Source organism: Sinocyclocheilus anshuiensis, unplaced genomic scaffold (assembly GCF_001515605.1).
Source record: "Sinocyclocheilus anshuiensis isolate Anshui unplaced genomic scaffold, SAMN03320099.WGS_v1.1 scaffold891, whole genome shotgun sequence".
Taxonomy (NCBI): Eukaryota; Metazoa; Chordata; class Actinopteri; order Cypriniformes; family Cyprinidae; genus Sinocyclocheilus; species Sinocyclocheilus anshuiensis.
In genome coordinates, this window is record NW_015546076.1 from 93,104 (window position 1) to 114,675 (window position 21,572).

The window sequence follows — 21,572 nt, forward strand, 5'->3', positions numbered from 1 at the left end:
CATCATATTTCTAATCCATTGAGTATGGGTGGGTGGGAAGGGATCTTTCCATTTTAATAGTATTGCTCTACGTGCCAACAAGGAGGAGAAAGCAAGGACTTTACACATAGATGCTGACAGCCATGACTCCTCTGGAGCTACTCCAAATAATGCCACCAGAGGTTCTGGCTGTAAACTGTGCTTAAGAACCTCTGAAAGGGTGTGAAATATCGATTGCCAGAAACGCTCTAAGTTAGGGCATGTCCAGAACATGTGAATTAGTGATCCCTCCTCACATTTAGGATGTTAACTTTTAAACAGATCCTCACACAGTTTTGTCCCGAGGACTGGTTTCTGACAGTGGATCTGAAAGATACATACTTTCACATCCACATAACCCCCCGCCACAGACCGTTCTTGAGATTTGTGTTCGAGGGAGTGGCCTATCAGTACACAGTCCTACCATTTGGACTGTCACTGGCCCCTCGCACTTTTATGAAGTGCATCAACACAGCTCTTTCCCCTCTGAGACACATGGGAATCCTCATCCTCAATTACCTTGATGATCAGAACAGGAACTTATCGCCGACAGATTGATACTGCTCAGCCATCTGGAGTACCTTGGGTTGAAAATCAACCTGCACAAGAGTCATTTGTCTCCCAGACAGCGAGCGGTCTTTCTGGGGACTGTGATAGACACCTGGTGCCTGGGCCGGTTTTATGTTAGGGTGACCCTTCACTGTATCAAAGCTGTGGCCCCTTGGACAACTTCTCTCCTGTTCCAACTGGGTATGCAGTTGGGACTGTCCTCCAGGAGGAAGGTAGTGATGACAGACACCTCCAACGTGTGTTGGGGCGTCCTGTTAGAGTTCTATCCAGCGTTCAGCTCCTGGTCGATCCACTTTCCCTTTACAGGATTGCTCGACACCTCCTACATTGGGTACAGAGCAAACTCCTCTCAATCAAAGCGGTTCATGTGCTGGGCAGTCTGAACCTTGGCGCAGACATGCTGTCCAGAGGCAATGTAGCTCCAGGAGAATGGACACTACATCCTCAGAGGGTTCAGGAAATCTGGTCTGTCTTCGGGAGGGCAGAGGTTGACCTTTTCACCTCAGAAGACAACCCTCACTGCTCGACTTATTTCTCCATGTAGCGAGATGCGCTGGCCCACGATTGGCCCAGATCTCGCCTGTACGCCTTCCCCCCGATTGCCCTGCTTCCTCAGGTCATCCGATGGTTTAGGGAAGTCGGGTTGCTCAGTCCTCCTTGTGGCCCCACCCTGGAAGTTCCCCCGAGTTAGTGCAGCTGTCAGCAGCTACCCTGTGGCCGATACCAATATGGAGAGACCTTCTCTCGCAGGTGAAGGGCATGATTTGGCACCCCCCGCCGGAGCTGTGGAGCCTTCATGTCTGGAGCCTCAACGGGAGTCTATACAACTCCCGGCAAGACTGAGCGACACCATTTTAGAGACTAGAGCACCGTCTACGAGATGCCTTTACGTTCTTAAGTGGTCAGTCTTCTGTGACTGGTGTGCAGCACGAAGCCTGGACCTGGTTTCTTGTGACGTATCCCAAGTGCTGACTTTTTTGCAAGAGTTGCTTGACAACGGGCGCGCCCCTTCCACACTTAAAGTTTATGTGGCAGCTGTCGCAGCGACTCATTCCCTCGAAGCTGGCCAATCTATCGGCAGAAACGATTTGGTCGTTAAGTTCTTGAAGGGCGCCCGGAGATTGAATCCTCCTCATCCTCAGACAGTGCCAACCTGGGACTTTTCCATAGTCCTGAGGGCCCTCCCTTTGAGCTGCTCCATTCGGCCGATCTGCGGCCCATGTCACTTAAGACCACCCTCCTTTTGGCATTAACGTCGGTCAAGCGAGTGCTTGACTTGCAGGCACTGTCAATCAATGCTTCCTGTCTGGAATTTGGGCCTAACAACTGTAAGGTCTCCCTCAAACCAAGACAAGGTTATGTTCCTAAGGTGCTCTCGTTTAGAGCCCAGGTTATAACCCTTCTAGCACTCCCTGTTGCAGAGTGTGAGCAGGGTCCCAATCCACTCTGCCAGGTCAGGGCTCTTAGACTGTATGTTGAACGCTCTGGTCTTTTCAGACAGTCAGAGCAGCAATTTGTTCGCTTCGGAGGCCGCAATAAAGGGCTGCCTGTTATGAAGCAGAGATTTTCCTGCTGGATAGTAGATGCTATAGCCTTGGCTTATGCCTCAGAAGGCTTGCAATGCCCTATCGGGTTGAGGGCCCACTCCACCAGAGGAATGGCCTCCTCCTGGGCGTGGTCCAGCAGAATTTCTATAAGTGAGATTTGTGTGGCTGCCGGCTGGTCGTCGCTTTCCACATTTACCAGATTCTATCATTTAGATGTCCCTGCCCCACAGGCACGGATTTTGTCTATTTAATCAGCCTATTTCTCCCCTAGGGTGGAAATGGTTATATCTGTAGTCCTTAGCTGGGCTTGGGACTCAGTTTGACTTATGATTGTGCGGCCGCCAGCTGGTCGTCGCCGTCCTCTTTGATAGATTCTATATTTAGACGTCCCTAAATATAGACGCTTTTGATTTGTCTGTTTTATCTACCTATTTCTCCCTTAGGGTGGAAATAGCTATATCTGCAGTTCTCAGCGGTGCTAGTTGGGACTCACTTTGGTTTGTGCAGCTACACAAACGTGAACAAATCAGGCTTCAATACCAGTGTAAACAGGAGTTTCCCTATACACAACGCTCGTTCCCTTATCTCAGGGAACCAAGGTTACGTCAGCAACCGGAGTGTTCTACACACATACTGAAGCACGCGTGGCGCTCATGGTGTTTCCTGCTTCTGCCGTCTCGCTATATGAAGATATAAACACATGAACTTAGAACTGCTCTGAGAGTCTTCACGACAACCCATCAAAATAAGTCTGGTTTAACCTAAAGAAATTTTGACAGAAACATATTACTATTGTACAATAGAATGTATGTCTCAAAGTAATAATAATAATAATAATAATAATAATAATATTTCTATAGGAATAATCACACAATTTTTGTTGTTGTGCAGCACTTTGTTGGCTAACAATGAAAGTAATAGTTACATTTGAATTTGATTATATTTTGAAATTGAATGTTAAAACACGTATTCCAGAGAAATTAAACCGGAAGTTTCAACGCCATCTGAGAGTTTTTATTTTTTTAATTTTTTTTATTATGCTTCCATTTACAACAAACAAACAAGGTACATAAACACATCACATAATCTAACAACACGTGAACAGCCTTAGGTTGAGCATAACCAGTGATAAACAAGATCACAATAAGCCAATAATAAAGAAGAAAATAAAATAAAATAAATAAATAGAACAAATAAAACAAACAAACCAAAAGGGGCTTTTTACATTAGTTTATACATGCCCCAAATCATCTGAGAGTACAAACTGCAGTATGCTTAACCACGGTGACGTGAATGTGCGAGGCTTCCGGTGCCAGCCTCTTCCGCTTGTTTTCGCTGTACTGGTATTGCTTACCATATTATTTTAATTCATTGTTATAGTCATAAACATTTGTTGGTTTGTGACGCAAATAGTTTACTGCACTGAAATGACTGATCGTGTGCCTCGTCTTATCTGTCGGCGCGTTATCTGTGTCTTTCCCTTTTTTCTTTTCTTTTTTTTTGAATGGACGTATGAGTCTCGTATGAGTATGAGTCTCACGCTGAATACATAAAAAAGCTGTCGTCCTTGTTCCAAGTTGCATAATAATGTATCCCAAATAAAGGTAATAGGAGAATACAAATACTGAATAGCTTGTAACTTCTGTAGATACTGAAACATTTTAAACCACTAAAAAACTAAATTATATAATGTACATAAAAAGATAATGTACTTTGAGACTCCACTTTAATTTTGACTCTTTGGAGTGGGACAGCAATAAAACTATATTAAAAAATCTCCTAAAACAGTTTTTTGTAAAGTTAACTTTAAGACAACCATAAAGAAACACCACTTTTGCAACAAGACTAAACCAGGGTTTCTAGCCAATGTGTTTTTTCAAACAATGGTGAGACTCCCCCTAGTGGTGCTGCGTTTTAACAAGAAAGGAAATCAGACTGTTCTCACAATCCTACAAGCCTTTATTAATGACATTGCATGCAATAAAAGTACAAAATCAACAAATAAAAACAAACATGTTTCACAAGACAACTGTCTGATTTTGTAACATATTGCATATGCAGAAGTATCTGAAATAAAATAAGCATGTTTATAATTCCTTTTCCAAAATGAAACTTTCCTTCCTTGATAATAACAAGTTTGCTAAATCAAAGCAAGGCTCTTCATGCAGCTGTTATAATAACTTTATGAAATATTTTCTGTCACCTGTTCTTTTAAAGCTGTCAATCCTAAAGCCTTGGATCTTGCTTTAATGTAGCATAACTTGAGCACAGATCCATTACAATAAATCGCACAAATATCCTTTTAAAACCATTGCTGCCTTTTTAATCCTCTTTCTCACACCAAATGCACCTCTGTACATGTTTGTTTTAAAATGAAATGTAGCTCATTTAAACTTTGTATATAAGTATATAAGTTATTATATATTAAAATATTTTTTTGGTTGCAATATTTGCATTTCAAATGACAATCATGTTATCTGCAATGCTGACAAAGCTTTTTAATTTAAAAAGTCAGATAGTAATAATATGGATCCCCAGTTCCCACCTCCACCAGTGCTGTTGTATCGGTCCTACACAAAAAGAGCTCTGGGATCACGGAAAGTTAACGCAGCATCCTGAGTTTGCGGTAAAATGATACGGCCATGAGGGCAGCAACGGTGCCCACAATGACGAGGACGGCCAGAGCGATGCCCAGTCCTACAGATGCCCCATTACCACTGTCCTTCTGTGCACTGCTCAGGGCTGTACAGGAATACAAGAGACAGCATGTTATTACCAAAATGACCTGTTTTCTGGCATCCTTCTGTAAATGAAATACATTGATGAGAGAGGCTTACCTTCTTCCTTGGTGGTAAGAGCTGAAAGAAAGAACAGTTTGCAGTTATTATTATGTAGCTACATTTATGTGTCTTGAAATAACTTGGACTATATCAAATGCTTTTATCCACGACTATCATATTTTATGACAAGGATAGTGAGGTAGAGGAGAGCCATACAGGAGTCTGCTTGAGTCCTAATAGGTCCTGAGGTGATGAGGGTGGTGTCTGAGACGCCATCTTTAATTGTCGTTGTCTGTATGTCCCGTCTCCTCCTCCTGTTGCATTGCTGATCAATGAAAATGGATGAGGGTTAAACAATAAAGCAGGACACATTTATCTGATCATTCAGTTAATACCCCAATAGTTGTAGTCTTATAGGCCAGTTTGAAGAACATGTGGTACCTTGAACTGGGTGCAGGTGCTGGTTTCACAAAGTCTGGTGATGCAGTGGAGGTAGTAGGTGGAAATGGTCTGGTTCTGCTGCTCGATAAAGCGGAAGGCTGGGAAGCTAAAGCGAGCCTTCTGACTGTTTCCATTCTCCAACATGGTGGTCATCTGATCCTGCGAGCACCTTTTAGAAAAACAGAACATTTCAAGTATGTTACAGAACTAGTTGACCAATGAATTTCCATGGCTTTGTGGCTTTGTTTCTGACTCTAACCCAACCATTTCTAATTGATGAAATATTATTTAAATTAATTATTTGTTTTATTTTCATTCAATTTTATTTGTATTTATATCATTTTGCATGAATATAGAATATATAAAATATTAAATAAATTAGACAACCAATGAATTTCCATAGCTTTGCTCATGAGTATTTAAAAGAATTTTATAGAGACCAAAACAACAATTTAAATTGATGAAATATTCTTTAAAATAATAATTTTTTGTTAATATTTATTATAAATATAGGATATATAAAATACGTTTTTAAAAACAATCTTGTAGAGACTCAAAAAACATTTCTTATTCTGATATATTCTTAATATTTGTATTCTATTAAATGCATTATATATATAATATAACTATAAATATAAATGTAATATAAATATATAAGTATAATATATAAGAAATAAGTAAAATATAAAATAAATGATATTATACTATAAATGTTATTTTTAACATAACATTTCCCTGACATTTCAAAACGTCCCTTTTTTGAGACTTACGGGACAAATAGGTTGAAAAAGGTTGAATTGGAGGGTAAGGCTGAGATAGAGGCATAGCAACGATCCAGCAGAACATGATACCTGTGGAGGAGGAGGACAGAATCAGTCGATTTCTACATTAACTAATGGAGGCATATCTTAGAAGAAACATCAGCAAATGTTCCTCACTGTGAAGTCAAGTTTGCTGCAATGACTTGCACGTAGATTCTGGTTCTGAGCTCAACACCAAGAGCAGGGATAACGAGTGGAGTTGTGTAGTTTACATCCTAGAGACACAATTAAAGTATGAAGTTATGGACACACTATGACATAGCATAGAAAAAGCTATAGATTTTGGAAACGTTTTCCCCCATTGTGTATTTACTTTGAAGAGCTGCATGCTTAAAGTGCTGATGAAGCTACCATTGTTGTCAATCACTGCAATGGAGGAGGATGACCTGAAGAGGGAGGTAAAGTTTAGAGATTACAAGTGATGTATAGCTAGAGCCCATGAAAATAATTATTCACTACTCAGTTAAGAATGTCAACAAGCTGCATGTTTAATACTGTACAAACTACTGTTTTGTTAATTTTTTAAAAGTCTCTTATGCTCACCAAAGCTGCATCTATCCGATAAAAAATACAGTAAAACAGTGACATTTTGAAACATTATTGCAATTTAAAATGATAATTTTCTAATTTAATATATTTTAAAATGTAATTTATTCCTTTGTTGACAAAGCTGAATTTTCAGCATCATTACTCCAGTCTTCAGTGTCACGTGATCCTTCAGAAATCATTCTAATACACTGATTTGGTGCTCAATAAACGTTTATTATTACCAATGAAAACAGTTTAAACAGTTTAATATTTTTGTGGAAATCGTGATACATTTTTTCATTAAGGATTCTTTGATGACTAGAAAGTTCAAAAGAAAAGCATTTATTTGAAATAGAAATCTTTTATAACAGTTTAAATGTCTTTACACTCACTTTTGACCAATTTAATGCATCCTCCTTGATTGAAAACAGTAAGCCAGAACGTGGGCCAGTCCCAAAGTTCACTAAAACTCTGACTAGACAGGGAGACTAGCTAAGACTAGCTTAGGCTGGTTTAAGATCTTTTTATTGTTATTATTTCAGCAGAATTACTTTATTAAGAGAGTTAAAGGAGCTTACACATCAACTTGTGTATTGTTGACCAGGTACTCGAGTGGATATGCACAGGAGTAAAAATAACTCAGCTCGGCGTTGTAGGTCACTGTTCCTATTGTGGGGTCGAAAGATCTGACCACCCCACTGATGTTAACCGTCTGGATGTTAGAGAAGTCCGAGAAGATCCCGGTCCCTGGAGCGCTGGTGGTCTACAAATGAAGACAATTAAATTAATCAGACTTGCAAAGCGAGATATCAAAATACAGAGAAAATGGAGAGAACTAATTCTCTTTATCTATATTGACACGTTGTTGTCAGTGTGCATGTATGAGTAACACTGACCCTTATTGGTAACCTCGCTAGTTTGCTGGCTTTGGGCACTTTTCAACTCGCCAGAAAGCGAGATCAGTTTGCTTAAGGTGTTTTTAAGTAGCCTAGAGAATACTTCATCAGTGTAAATATAGTTTAGAAGATGCAGTAGGCTAGTACTCACGCGGAAGATGCTGCCGCAGGAGTCTAATTGTCTCAGAGGGAAGTTGAAGCGCACGACCGGAGGATTCGCGGTCGCATCCAGTGTTCCCCGACACGACGGATCATTTGCGACTTGATTGAGAATCAACAAACTCGCGTTATATCCAGTGTAAATGACCGGGCAGACCTGGATGGCCAAATTGATAGACTCGGTCCCGCAATACACTGCGATGTCGGTGTACGCTGTAAGACAAAAACAAGACCCCTGATGTCTTTCCTATAAAATTGATTAATTGTTTTGGTTTTAAAAGCAGTTACAATAATTATTGTAGACAAAATCATGCATGACAATAGGCCTACCTGGACGCCTGTAGGAACTCCCACAGTCATTAGGAGTAAGAGCCAGGTGGCCATTAACCAGCACACCCACAATCAAGAGACTGAGTAGAACCATGTCAGTTATCTGCTCTTCATCAATGTCCAAAAATGACCATTAAACGACTCTCGGCACCCTAGAGAAAATCTCGAAGAGCTTCTGAAGGTATCCTTGCTGTTAAAGATCCTTTATCTCCTCAAAGTCACTGTTGGATTAACTCTGACAGGCTTCAGTCTCTTATTTATATATGTATGTGTATAGGAGAAGTTAGTTAGATTACTACTGCAGGATTGGGCCAAAACAAGGTCATTTGCCATTTGGTATGGTTGCTTGAGTTCTCAAGAACAATTCACTTTTGTGGATAAGGTACCATTACCTTGAGGCAAACCTTGAAACCTTACACATCACCTTTAAAGTTAGACCATAAACAATGACCACTGTCTTTGTCATCTTATACATCCTGAAACATATTAACATGTAATTTAATAAACTAAGTACAAACTCTATTGAAGAAGTACACAATATGTGGGAGGTCCCGTCTTCTCTTTGGACCTAAAAGTACAAGTCAGTCTGACCTCTGACCTTGGATGCCTTTTAGGAGGTTAGCTACCTTAAAAGCTTGATGGTCACTGCATGAAATCTCACATGTAGTGATGGTTTGTACACACCTGGTTGGTGGTTGTGATAATGATTGTAAAATGGATATGCTGAAGGGATTCATTGTAGAACACAAAAGAAGATATTTTGAAAAATGTCTCAGTGTTTTTTGTCCATATTTTGAAAGGCAATGGCATCCAAAACAACACTGGACTTCACTGACTTTCATTATATGTTCAAAAACAGTTGAAACGTTAGACTGTTTCAAAGAAGCAAGTAAGTCATTTAAGTTTGGAATGACATGAGGGTGAGTAAATTATGGCAAATTGTTCATTTTTGGGTCAACTATCCATTTGAGAGTAAGCCGCAATTTAGTAATTTTGAAGCTTTTCGAATAGTAAAGTTTCCATAAAAATGCTAGAGTTTTGAATTCTTCCTGTGCTTCTTACAGCATATCAACAGCTAATGAGGTGAAATCTGTGAAAATGAGGTACAAATTCACAGAAAATACCAATGGAATTGTAATAGGAACCTGTCAGCTGAGCTACCTGGGAAGGACAACACTTTCTAATTAGGGTCAAATCAGGGTGTTGGGTGTTGGCCTTCTTCTATTGTCAAAAACATAAAACCATGGAAATATTACAGAACTCATCATAATATGATGCCAGCCATGACGTATTCAGTTAAATATCTTAGCAAAACAATACTGTGGACTTCACACATGCATAAGATCAAAGACCTCAGCGAACATAAGAAATGAGAGGGAGATAAACAAGCACTGCATCAGATTTTTGTAGTTTTTGACTCGCTGCAGGCCCTGCAGTAATCTGGGATTATGTAGAGAAAGGATGCAGATTGTGGAGATCTACAGTGGTGTGTGAGATTTAAATGGGTGGTTTGTGTCTGTGTTGTATTTTCAATGTCATTTCTTGTGGCCGAATAAAAAAGATTGTTAGAGTGTGATTTTAAGTATGGTATATGTTGAAAATTATATATAAAACTGATACAAACGCAGACAAATGAACAAAAAGTAGTGAAATGAGACATTGATTTGGATTAATTTTTATAATAAAACATATTAAAATTGTCCATTATGTGCAGCTGACAAATCTGTTTGGGAAAAACATCAGGTTGCACATATTTACAATTTTAATAAAAAAAAAAAGTTATAATGGCACATCAATTTAATAACACTACATATGTACATCTAAAAATATTTTATGTTTTATTTATATTTAAAACTATATCATGCAAATTAAAAACAAATTGTCCAGGTTAACAGCATCTGTGGCATGCTGTTTATTACCATTGAAAATAATTGTGATTTGCCCCTACGTTTGCAAAACTGAACAAAAATATATTACAAATCAATGTTAATTGGGCGGTATTTTCTGTGGTATTCCAATCTAATCTGTTGCTGTCAACTAATATTTAATTTGAAAGACCTCGGTTTCATTTTTCTTTTGTTTATTCATCGCTTATTCTACTCATTGCACATATACATACACACAGTTTAAAAGATCAACAATAATTCATCAAGCAAATAATCTGCAATCTATATGTGAACAATCTACATTTGTTTTGTGCTCTGCACTTCAAGGCATAAAGGATCACAGACCCTGAAACGGATAGTAACAAACTGAGGTATTTTCAAAGGGACTATTAGATTCATATAAGTTAAAATGGGAAAACTTGTTTGACAAAGCCGCCCAATGCCAATGTTGTGACATGCGAGAGCAGTGAACAAATATTGTGACGTATTTCAATGCACTCTGGATTTGGACGTCATGGTCATCTGAAGCTGGGGTTCCAGACCCCTGTCAGACATAGAAGGGCTGGGCTTCCTGAGCAGCCTGAGGGAGAGGATGAAGAGGCCCAGGCACGTCACACCTAACACAACCACACCCGATATCAAGGCACTGGTTACAGCATTCAGATGCTGGGAGGATCCGCTCACTGCAGGGGCACAGAGAGGGGTGAGTGGGGGTCAGCAGAGGACTGTGGGGGTGAATGGGGTTGGGTGGGATGGGGGCAAAATCAGACAAGATAGTTCTGTAAATGGGTACCACAGTTGTCATGGATCTCATTTGCAGAACTTGACACTGGTGTCCATTGTTTCACTGTGAAAACAGAGCTGATGTCTCACAGAAAGGACACAGCGGGGTGGGGTTGGGACATTTGGGGGGTCTACTAATGAAAAACATTTAGCAGGCTACTTAATCTTACCACGTTGTGAGTTGTTGGTTGGAGATTCATCTGCAGAAAACAAGCAAGATGTATATGTTTTTAGAAGTTTTTGTGGTAAATACAGCGTAAATGGTTTCATGATTTAATACTTTCTAGCTTGAACTACAATTACATCTCAAGCATTAAATTGAAAACATTAAGCAAATTCTACATTTGTACTCAATTCAAACGTATGTACAAATGTCCAAAAGATCAAATATCTAAAAAATAAAAGTCACTTTCAAAGGTATAACAAATACATAAAATCTCCTTAACATTACAGTGCTGCTGTTCCCAGCATCTGGGGCATGAATAATTAATAAGTTTGCCTTGTTTTACTGTTTGCTTTTGCACCATGTTGTTATTGATTTTGTTGTCATGTTTAGAAAAACTATCCATTGATTGTTATCATTATCATGTACCAAATGTTGAGGTCTGTGAGATTGGCTACAACTCGTTTCTTAAAATATATATTAAAAATAAATGCTGTTCTTTTGAACTTTCTATTGTATCATGGTTTCCACAACAATATTAAGCAGCACAACTGTTTTCAACATTGATAAGAAATGTTTCTTCAGCAGCAAATCAGCATATTAGAATGATTTCTGAAGGATCATTTACTTTTGTACCATTATTAAATAAAAAAAACAAAAAAAAACTGTGCAACAACTTTTGAAGGAAATTAAATTGAATTTGTCATTTTTTTCAGTGCATTTAATGGACTATAAAGCTGAGGATGGCTCTCACCACTCCTAGTGATTATGGGCCCTGCGGTTATGACGGCATCCCCTGAGGATGAACCTGATACGACATGTTCATCCACAGTGTCTCTCCTCCTGCGTTTTCCACAGATCTGCCATGAGAGATATTACAGTCAGCGCTCTCGTTCAGTTAGTACATGTAAAATATATTAATAACCATAAAATATTTCAGCATTATGACGTTTTACCGGAATTAGTATTGCGCAGTCATCTACTCGACACAGCTTTGTGATACAGTGCAGAAACACGGTGGACATCTTCTGGTTCTTATGTTTCACAAAACGGAAAACTTCAAACGCAAAGCGGCCCATTTGACTTTTTCCGTTCTCAAATACAGTTGTCTGCGGATCCTTGTAGCACCTATTTAAACCCCCACAAAAGTAAAGCCTCTTTAAATCTGCTGAAATCTACAGATAAATTGATTATCTTCAGTCACACACAAACTTGAATGCAACCGTGCACGCACACACAAATGATGTTTTCTAAAAGGCCTTTGTGCATTGTATAGTTGAGCAGGTAATGAGGACTCACCGAGTTAGTGCGCACATAATTTCAGAAAATACTAAATTACCCAAAGAAAAGGTCATAGCGTATCCCATCATTAGGGTTCCCAGAGGGGGTGGTGTAACAGTGATCCATCAGAACATTCCACCTGTGGGAAAAACACAGTCATTTCTGCTATTAATGGGAATCAAATCTCTAATCGCAAGTAAAAAAATTAAAATAAAAATAGCTAATAGGGGCTCAAGATCTAAGTGTTTACCCAAGTAGAGGAATATTTCTCATAATTGATATTATTTATACTAGTAATTTGTCACAATTTATAATAGTAATCTGCCTTCACAAAAGATAGCTAAAACATTATGATGTAAAATACTTTTACAGAAAAATAAATGAAGTGTTTCAATAATGAGTTTATAAGATATAAAAGCATAAATTTCTCTGTACGATATACCTCCTGTCCAGATTTGTAGCCTTGACTGCAGCAAACACACGAGTCTTCAAGGACAGGCCGGACATTGGTATAGAGATCAGCTGACTGAAGGTTGAGTCCTGTCAAATATGAGACAAAGAAAATTAGCTACTGTAATGGTGCTCTAAGCCAGTCTTCATTGCAACATGCCGTTTTTACATTTTAATACAAGTTTGAGAACTGTACACATTTTTGTACACATAAACAATATGAAATTGATAATAGGTCCTAAGGAGAAATAATTTATAATTAAAATAAATCAATAAGTCAAATTTAATTTGTAATTCTAAATTAATTCATGAACTAAGTTACTTCATTTTTTTTTATAAATTTGTATTTTAATTGCATTTTATTTTATGAACTACAGAGATCACTCACATTGTAAAGCACCAAACTGAGAGTGCTCAGGAAAGTGCCATTATTGTCTTTCACTGATATTGCAGCAGACGAGCTGGTAAAGGAGGTTGAGATTAAAACAAGACATTATGGCTGTTTATTCACAGCTGAACATATCAGCAAAGCATTGATTGTTCTGATAAATGCAGCACAGTTCTTTGACTAAAATAGTTGTAGAAGTAGGTTGTTACGTCAGAAAACAGACTCACGATGCCAGCTGGCCGTTGTTGAGCAGGTACTCCAGAGGATAACTACAGCTGAATTTATACACCAGACCTGGCAGGTAGCTGATAACAGTTGGAGGGTCTGGGGTGTCAATGTAGCCCGATATATTACCCATCTGTACCATGGAGGTGTTCCCATAGGCATTAAAGCTTTGAGATGCAGAAACCTGATTAGAGAGGAAAAAAAAGTTTTTTTTTAAGCTCATATAATCCAATTTGTTCTTTAAAATCACATATCAGTTATGCTACGTAATTCACTATTAAAGGAACAGTTCACCCAAAAATGAAATTTGCTGAAATTTACTCACCCTCAGGCCATCCATAATGTAGATGAGTTTGTTTGCTCATCGCAACAGATTTGTCTAAACAGCTGATAAAAACATCACACAAATCCTCAAAAATATGTCTGTAGATTTTGATTTGAGAGGACAACAGGGAATGGACTTTTTCACTGGGAGAAGCATTATTATAAATTATGGATTGGTATTTTAACCAGAAGCAATGGTTTAAAGTTAAAAATGTCTTAATGATGGACTTGTTTCTTACAAACACGCAGCTTTTTGCTTCACAAGATGTTAATTGATGGATTGGAGATGTGTGGGTTACTTGTGGATTATTGTGATGTTTTTATCAGCTGTTTGGACTCTCCTTCTGACGGCACCCATTCACTGCAGAGCATCCATTGGTGAGCAAGTGATGCAATGCTACATTTCTCTAAATCTGTTCCAATTAAAAAACAAACTCATCTACAGCCTGGATGGCCTGGAAGTAAATTTTCAGCTAATTTTATTCCTTTAACACAAACAGCTTGGGCAAAAAGTGAAGCTGGTGCAAGTTCAGATATACAGTTCAGTGGTACTGTATGATTATCATATTCATACACCATGGTATTCCCATAATACATGTCCAAAAACTATAAGAATACCATAGCACTTGTGTGTAAGTGAATGTATCTCTCACCTCCAGCGTGTTTCCACAGGACTCCAGTGTGCTCAGACTGATACTGAAGAGCACAGCTGTGGGGAAGGTGTTGTTGTTTATGAAGCCTCGGCATTGGACATCTCCATGACGACCGTTCAGTGCCAAGTCAGCATCAGTGTATCCAGAGTACAGCACAGGACAGAGGTTAATCTTTAGTGTGATTGTCTGAACGCCACAGTATACACTGATATCTCTCTCACCTTGAGGAAAAAAAACAATTCAAGTAAATGAAAACCTCATAATATGTGTCACAATGGAGACAGCATTCTTTACTAAACATGGGCTTACAATAAAATACAGTGGCGTCAAATGGAGGAACTGCTTCAATTTAGCATTTTTACACACTTTTCATTACATATGATATTATCAGTGTGATAATGTAAGTGCAAAGTATTACTATGAATCAAAATATTACTATGAATTTCAAAATGTTTTAGTACTTGGTTTGTCCTCCTTTTGTTTTAACGACAGCAGAACTCGAGCTCCATGAACTCCACAAGTAAGAACATCTGATCTTTTGGAGCTGGAAATACTGCTTGCTCATTTACATCATAACATTTCTTTGTATTGTAGTTATTTTGCAGTTTAAATGAAATGGTAAATTTTAGATTTTCAGACCCCACTATATATAATAATTTTCTCTAGTATAGGGAATTAGAGCAACATTTACATAGAAAAACAATCATTTATACATTTGAAAAAAATGATACTTGTAAATTATTCATTATCTAAATAGATTTATTTACACTACTGTTCAAAAGTTTGGGGTTGGTAGCATTTTTATTTATAACATTACATTAATAATAATAAAAATTATAATAATAATAAAAAGTCAGTAATATCGTGAAATATTATTACAATTTAAAATAACTTTATTATTGTAATATATTTTTAAAGTGCAATTTATTCCTGTGATGTCAAAGCTGAAATTTCAATCTTCAGTGTCACATGATCCTTCAGAAATCATTCTAATATGCTGATTTGCTGCTCAAGAAACATTTATTATTATTATTATTATTATCAATGCTTAAAATTTTGTGGAAACGATAAAAAATGTAATGAATAATTTTCTATTTAATTAATAATCTTTTTGCAAAAGAACAGCATTTTATTTGAAATAGAAATCTGTTTTAACATTTTGAGTGTCTTTACTGTCACAAATCAAACAAACACAAATCTTACCTACTTTTGAACTGTAATGTATTATTGTTTATTTGGCTCTTCTTACCAGGGAATCTGCTGTGGTAGTTTGGATCACAGTTGAATCCATTAAACTGTGTAAAACCTAAATGAATCCCACTGAAAAGCAGAAGGGGAACACATATCCACTCCATTTCAACACCTGGAAAGGAAGGAGAACAAAAATTAAAACAAACAAAAAAATCACTCAAAATTCAAACAATGACTGGCATAACAGTCATATTTTTTGTTTTAACAATATGACAACACATTCATAGTGTAACGTGTTGAGATCCCTCTCTTACCTCAGTCCCCTGATGCAGGTGAGCTGCGCTCCATGCGTTTCGGCCTGCTGCTGGTGAGTGAATGGGCAGCCTGGCATCTCCAGAGGGCCGCCCGCACCACAGGCCTCTACCACGGCCAAAACAATGAGCCATTATCAGAAGCCTTAAACAAAAAGAGCTGTCCTGGACAACATGGGAAAATCCATCACAATCTCAATGCGCTGAACAAATCTTTTTTATGGAGCCAGAAACATGAGCAGCTTTTACGATTTCCCACTCGTCTCCTCATAGCTTGATCTGCCTCTGTCATCGCTCAATAATGTCTGAGCTCAGTGTGGGACTGAAGGTAGGAATTATGTTTTCATCGGCGGCTGAAGTGACTAAAGGGCCTATTCTCTCTGTCAGTCCATCAGGCTTGATAGTGAGTGTGCTGCTATTGTCACTGTGGCCTCCCGGTTCCTCACACTTATCTCAACCAGAAACTAGATGAAGATACAATCACAAACTGCCCATTTTTTGGCATTAAATAGTAAAGCTAATAGATAATAGCAGATAATTGCTGCCATATCTAATACTCTGATTTAATCAGTTTATAGTAACGTGTTAATGTGCAGTAATAACTACTTTTTTAAAGCAGACAAACAGTCAGCTACATATAGCGTGTCTGATCTTTATACATACATTTTTTTTTGTTTGTTTTTGTGCAAATTATTCCTTTTTTTGGAAAAGAATAACATTGATTTAAAATAGAAATCAGTTTTAAGATGATAAATATCTTTACTGCAAACTTTTGATCAATTTAATGTGTCCTTGCTGAATAAAAGTATTAATTTACTTTCAAACAGTCAGCTACATATAGCGTGTCTGATCTTTATACATACATTTACTACATTTTACATACATTTTTTTTTGTTTGTTTTTGTGCAAATGATTCCTTTTTTTGGAAAAGAATAACATTGATTTAAAATAGAAATCAGTTTTAAGATGATAAATATCTTTACTGCAAACTTTTGATCAATTTAATGTGTCCTTGCTGAATAAAAGTATTAATTTACTTTTGAACTTTTGACCAGTAGTGTATCATTGCTTACATTCTGCAGGTTGGTAAAAATACTCTAATTGTGAGTCATAAACAATATTGAATTTGTTGGGATGCTAATCAAATGGTTTATTAGGGGAGGGACTATTGCTGCTTTTGAAGAATCTTTCACTTATTAGGCTGTTGAAATCAAATTTGTTGAACTTTAGACAGGGCTACTATTCAAACCACAGTAAATGGGATCAAATAGCCTCCTTATCCTGAAATGAATATGGAATCAATCCTGAAACAACAACCATCTACTGTACTTTACAACACCCACCCATGAAATGACCCAGATGTACTGTCAGGTGGCCATGTGCTCTGATTCATCCTGAAGGATTACATGACATTCATTTGTTTGTAGTGATCACTGTGCTGTGAGGACAGTATATTCTCATACAGTCCTTTGGAGTCTTCTAGGTTTATCTTGAGGAACAGTTTATCATACAACCACCATTTTAAGGGTTAAAACCTTAACTCTAGAGTTCAATTTAGACAGCTGTAAAATGTAAGCTTATTCCATACTCCCATATAGTTCACATTTCCTCAGATGTGTTTATATTAGAGTCCAGTCATGATGTCCAATCAGCATGAAAATCAATACTTATTATTACCGTCATTAATGTTCCACACAGAGGCCTTTAACGGATCTGTGACAGACCATTAAGCCAATAAGAGAGTATAGGCTATGGTAGGTTAACTTTTTAACTTTAGGTTACATTTTCAACTTTTGAATCACTTTTATTCTGATGTTATTTGCAAGATAAGTTTCAGAGTCAAGCTATGTTAACTGGCCTTTTCTTCCCACAGTGTCCCTGCAGACCAGAGGGGAGAGTATGTTAAATTGGTAGGTAGGCCTATATGTTAAAACACATGCACTTTTTTTCATGGTCTTGTACATATTATTTTAATGTAACTTTCCCAATTTCCCAGTAAAGCTTACAGTACTCTTAACCTCCTGAGACCCTGCATCCTCATATGAGGACATTATATTTTAGTGAATTTCTCTGAGACTATACATGCCAAAGTTTTAAGTCTGGATGTCCTGTACAGAGCACATTCTTGGCTTTTCAGAGATACTAAATGTTTGGATGCTTCACCATGACCACTCCCTCTCCTTGGTCTTCAAAAATGTCTGATATTAATTTACTGACACTCTTATGGAAATATGATAATATTTTGTAATTATAATTTAAATCGGACTAATTTTTAAACTGTGTGTCATAAATCAACATCTCAGGAAAATGTTATGGGGTTTCAAATCAAAATATGACTTTCTGTTACGAAACAGGAGGTTGATTTCATAGATGTCCTCATATGAGGACACCAGGACTAAAAGCATGTTTATTATGCATTTTGGGAGACACAACAAATTAATAGGAAAATTAATTATATATCAATATTCTTATGAAATATTAGATATTATTATGAAAATCTGGCCAATTATTACTCCCATTATTACACTTATGTTTTCAACATGCTGTCCCAACAGCACATTAATATGCAAATTATGTACAGTGTATAGATAACATTGTGTTTAATAGGAAAACCAGTTTATGGAAATTTTACACATATTGCATAAAGTAAAATGGTATATCAAATAATTTTGTTATATCTTTTATAACATAGTTGAGAATCATCCTTAAACAAAGTTAGTTATAAAAAAATCCTGAAACCTACAAATTGATTGGTTATTTAAAAAAAATCATTCTGTTATAACATAGTTGAGAATTATCTTTATACAAAGTTTGGTAAAAAAAATCCTGAAAACTAAAAATGTATTGGTGATTTAAAAAAAATAAATTGTTTTTGCCTATGCATGTCCATTCATGTCTTTTAATTTTTTTTAAAGAAATTGAGTCCCGATGTCCTCTACCAAGGACGTAGCATAACTTATGAATGAAATATCATTTTTAATTTTTTTTTTGTTTACATTTTTTTTAATGCTATAAACAATGTAATGACATCAAAAAATAAAACATTTTTCCTAAAATGTTTTGCCGGGTCTTAAGACGTTAAAACTACTGTACTTTACAGTAATTTTTACTGTGGTACAAAATACAGCAACCACTGGATAATTGTTGCCAGTATAAGTTACTGTTAATTTGACAATAACATTTTACAGTGCACGGCACTAGCAAATCAAGAAAATACTCAAATTATGACTGATTCATTTATTTTGTTTTAATATAACTTGTTTTATTGCTGACAGATATATAGTGAATAGCCCACATGATACAGGCTATATCTATTTTTATGTAAGTTATTACTTTGCCCACCCGGTGTGAAAACTATCCGAAACAACTGATAGTAAGGGACTTTCAGCATACATGTTTTGTTTGTATGAATAATAAAACCTTTGAAATGTGACTACAGTTTCAAAGGAGGACAAGAGATGTCAGCTATCATTTCAGGGTGCACCATCCAAATACGAGCTCTCTGATGTTGGACCCTCCTACCTGTAATAATTCGACGGCGCCCTCTAGTGTTCATATCAGGTGGAGCACAGGCGTGATGACTTGTCTTGTGTCACCGCCATTAACTTAGTAATAAGTTAGTGTCACCGCCATTAAAAGTAATAGTGCTGCTCACAAATAGCCCATACATGCAAGCCATCATAACATTTGTTTAAAAATAATTTCTAAACTATTGTTCAGAATTGCTCTGAATTATTATTCAGAAGATCAACTGTTGCAAAAATAAATTTCATGAAGTCACTCCTCTTTAAACGTAATCTTTAAAAAAAGATCACTATTCATTTTTCAACATTCTTTGTATTTTCATATTTTCATAATTCTTTCACTTTAATTTGTCAGATTTTATAACATTAGCCTACATTATCCTAAAACCATTGACCATGTATAGATTTTTTATTGAAGTCACTTATGGTCACCAAGGCTGCATGTATTTGATTACAAATACAGTAAAAACAGTAATATTGTGAAGTATTATTCCAATTTAAAGTAACTTTTTTTATATAGCCTATATATTTTAAAATGCAATTCATTCCTCTGATGACAAAGCTGAATGTCAGCAGCCATTACTCCAGTCTTCAGTGTCACATGCTCCTTCAGAAATTATTCTAATATGCTGATTTGATGCTAAAGAAACATTTCTTCTTATTATCAGTTGAAAACAGTTGTGTTGCTTAATATTTTTGTGGAAACCATGATACATGTTTTTTTTTTCAGGATTCTTTGATGAACAGAAATTTATTTGAAACATAAATTAATGCTGAAACAGCATTAATTTGAATTGTTGTATCATTATAAATGTCTGTAACTGTCATTTTTTTAATCAATTTAATGCATCCTTGCTGAATGAAAGTTACCGGTACATTGCTTTAGAATAATAACCCTTAAAATAATCACCCTTCTTCGAAATAACTTTTCCACAGAAGAAAGAAGGTAATGTGAAAACTGTTTTTACTGTATTTAAAACAAATAAATGCCTTGATGAGCAAAGGAAACTTTATTCAACAACATGAAAACATCTTAATTATTCCTAACGTTTGACCCACAGTGCACTGAGGGACAGTGGACATTAATTGTACTTAACTAAATATGAAACATAAAAACAAGACATGTATCACACACACACACACACACGTTTACTTAGCTATCTAAATGGGGACATTACATAGACTTCTATTGTTTTTATATACAGATAGTTATAGACTTTTTAACTTAAATCCACCCCTACCCCTCACAGAAAACTTTCTGCATTTTTACAATAAAAAAACAAACAAACTCTGTTTTACAAATGTGGACGTCCCCAAATTGAGGGTTTTGGCGATTTTGTCAGATTTTGCTCACTTTTGGGTACAAATTTGTCACCAAAATATGGTTAAGTAGGCACACACACACACACACACACACACACACACACACTCATATTGGCATATGTGGTTTACAGGGACTCTCCATAGGCATAATGGTTTTTATACTGTACAAACTGCATTTTATATCCCCTTACCCTATCACAGAAAACTTGATGAATTTTTAGATTTTCAAATATAATAATAATAATAATAATAATAATAATAAATAAATAAATAAATACCGTTTAGTATGTTTTTAAAGCCATTTGGTTTAGGAGGACACAGGAAGCGTCCTCATAAACCAAGTTCACGTTGTAATACCTATGTCATACACATTTGTGTCCTCATAAACCATATAAACCCGTAAAAACTTCGTGAAAAATAGGTCTTCTTTTCATATTTCACATCCTATGCGTTACGTCATGAGTATAGATTTGTCAGTAAATACCAAATAGATTTGTCTGGACCACAAAACCAGTCATAACGGTCAATTTTTCGAAATTGAGATTTATACATCATCTGAAAGCTGAATAAATAAGCTTTCCACTGATGTATGTTAGGATCGGACAATATTTGCCCGAGATACAACTATTTGAAAATCTGGAATCTGAGGGTGCAAAAAAATCAAAACATTGAGAAAATCGCCTTTAAAGTTGTCCAAATTAAGTTCTTGATTATTTGACACATTATTTCTGATGGTGTTCTTGACCATTTATATATATGCCAAGAACACATTTAAGAACATCCTAAAAACACACCTTCAAAAAATTGACAGCATGCTGATAAATAATTGTGAAGACCTGTACTGTCACTTGAAAAATCAGGAACGTGTAAACTGTTGCATTTAATTGCTATTTATCCAAGCATTCAGTCATACTGAGATTTCTAATAAAAAACTCTATATATATATATATATATATATATATATATATAGAGAGTCTCTA

At 36.5% G+C, this 21,572-nt stretch overlaps 2 protein-coding genes across 2 annotated transcripts; both read right to left on the reverse strand.

Moving 5' to 3' along the window:
* Window positions 1–4,539: 4,539 nt before the first annotated feature.
* LOC107699888 (zona pellucida-like domain-containing protein 1) lies at window positions 4,540–8,306 on the reverse strand. The gene is made up of 10 exons (XM_016501312.1): window positions 8,091–8,306; window positions 7,753–7,973; window positions 7,284–7,468; window positions 6,491–6,563; window positions 6,295–6,392; window positions 6,127–6,207; window positions 5,357–5,525; window positions 5,132–5,240; window positions 4,973–4,993; window positions 4,540–4,877 (listed from the first exon to the last, which is right to left on the reverse strand). Exons 1-10 carry the CDS (start codon window positions 8,182–8,184, stop codon window positions 4,738–4,740), a joined length of 1,191 nt encoding a protein of 396 aa, XP_016356798.1. The 5' UTR covers window positions 8,185–8,306; the 3' UTR covers window positions 4,540–4,737.
* A 2,159-nt stretch (window positions 8,307–10,465) lies between these two features.
* LOC107699883 (zona pellucida-like domain-containing protein 1) lies at window positions 10,466–16,037 on the reverse strand. Its single transcript, XM_016501307.1, has 12 exons — window positions 15,995–16,037; window positions 15,749–15,854; window positions 15,493–15,563; window positions 14,244–14,464; window positions 13,269–13,450; window positions 13,042–13,114; window positions 12,646–12,743; window positions 12,262–12,342; window positions 11,879–12,050; window positions 11,677–11,782; window positions 10,933–10,959; window positions 10,466–10,659 (listed from the first exon to the last, which is right to left on the reverse strand). Exons 1-12 carry the CDS (start codon window positions 16,035–16,037, stop codon window positions 10,466–10,468), a joined length of 1,374 nt encoding a protein of 457 aa, XP_016356793.1.
* Between the last annotated feature and the right edge of the window lie 5,535 nt (window positions 16,038–21,572).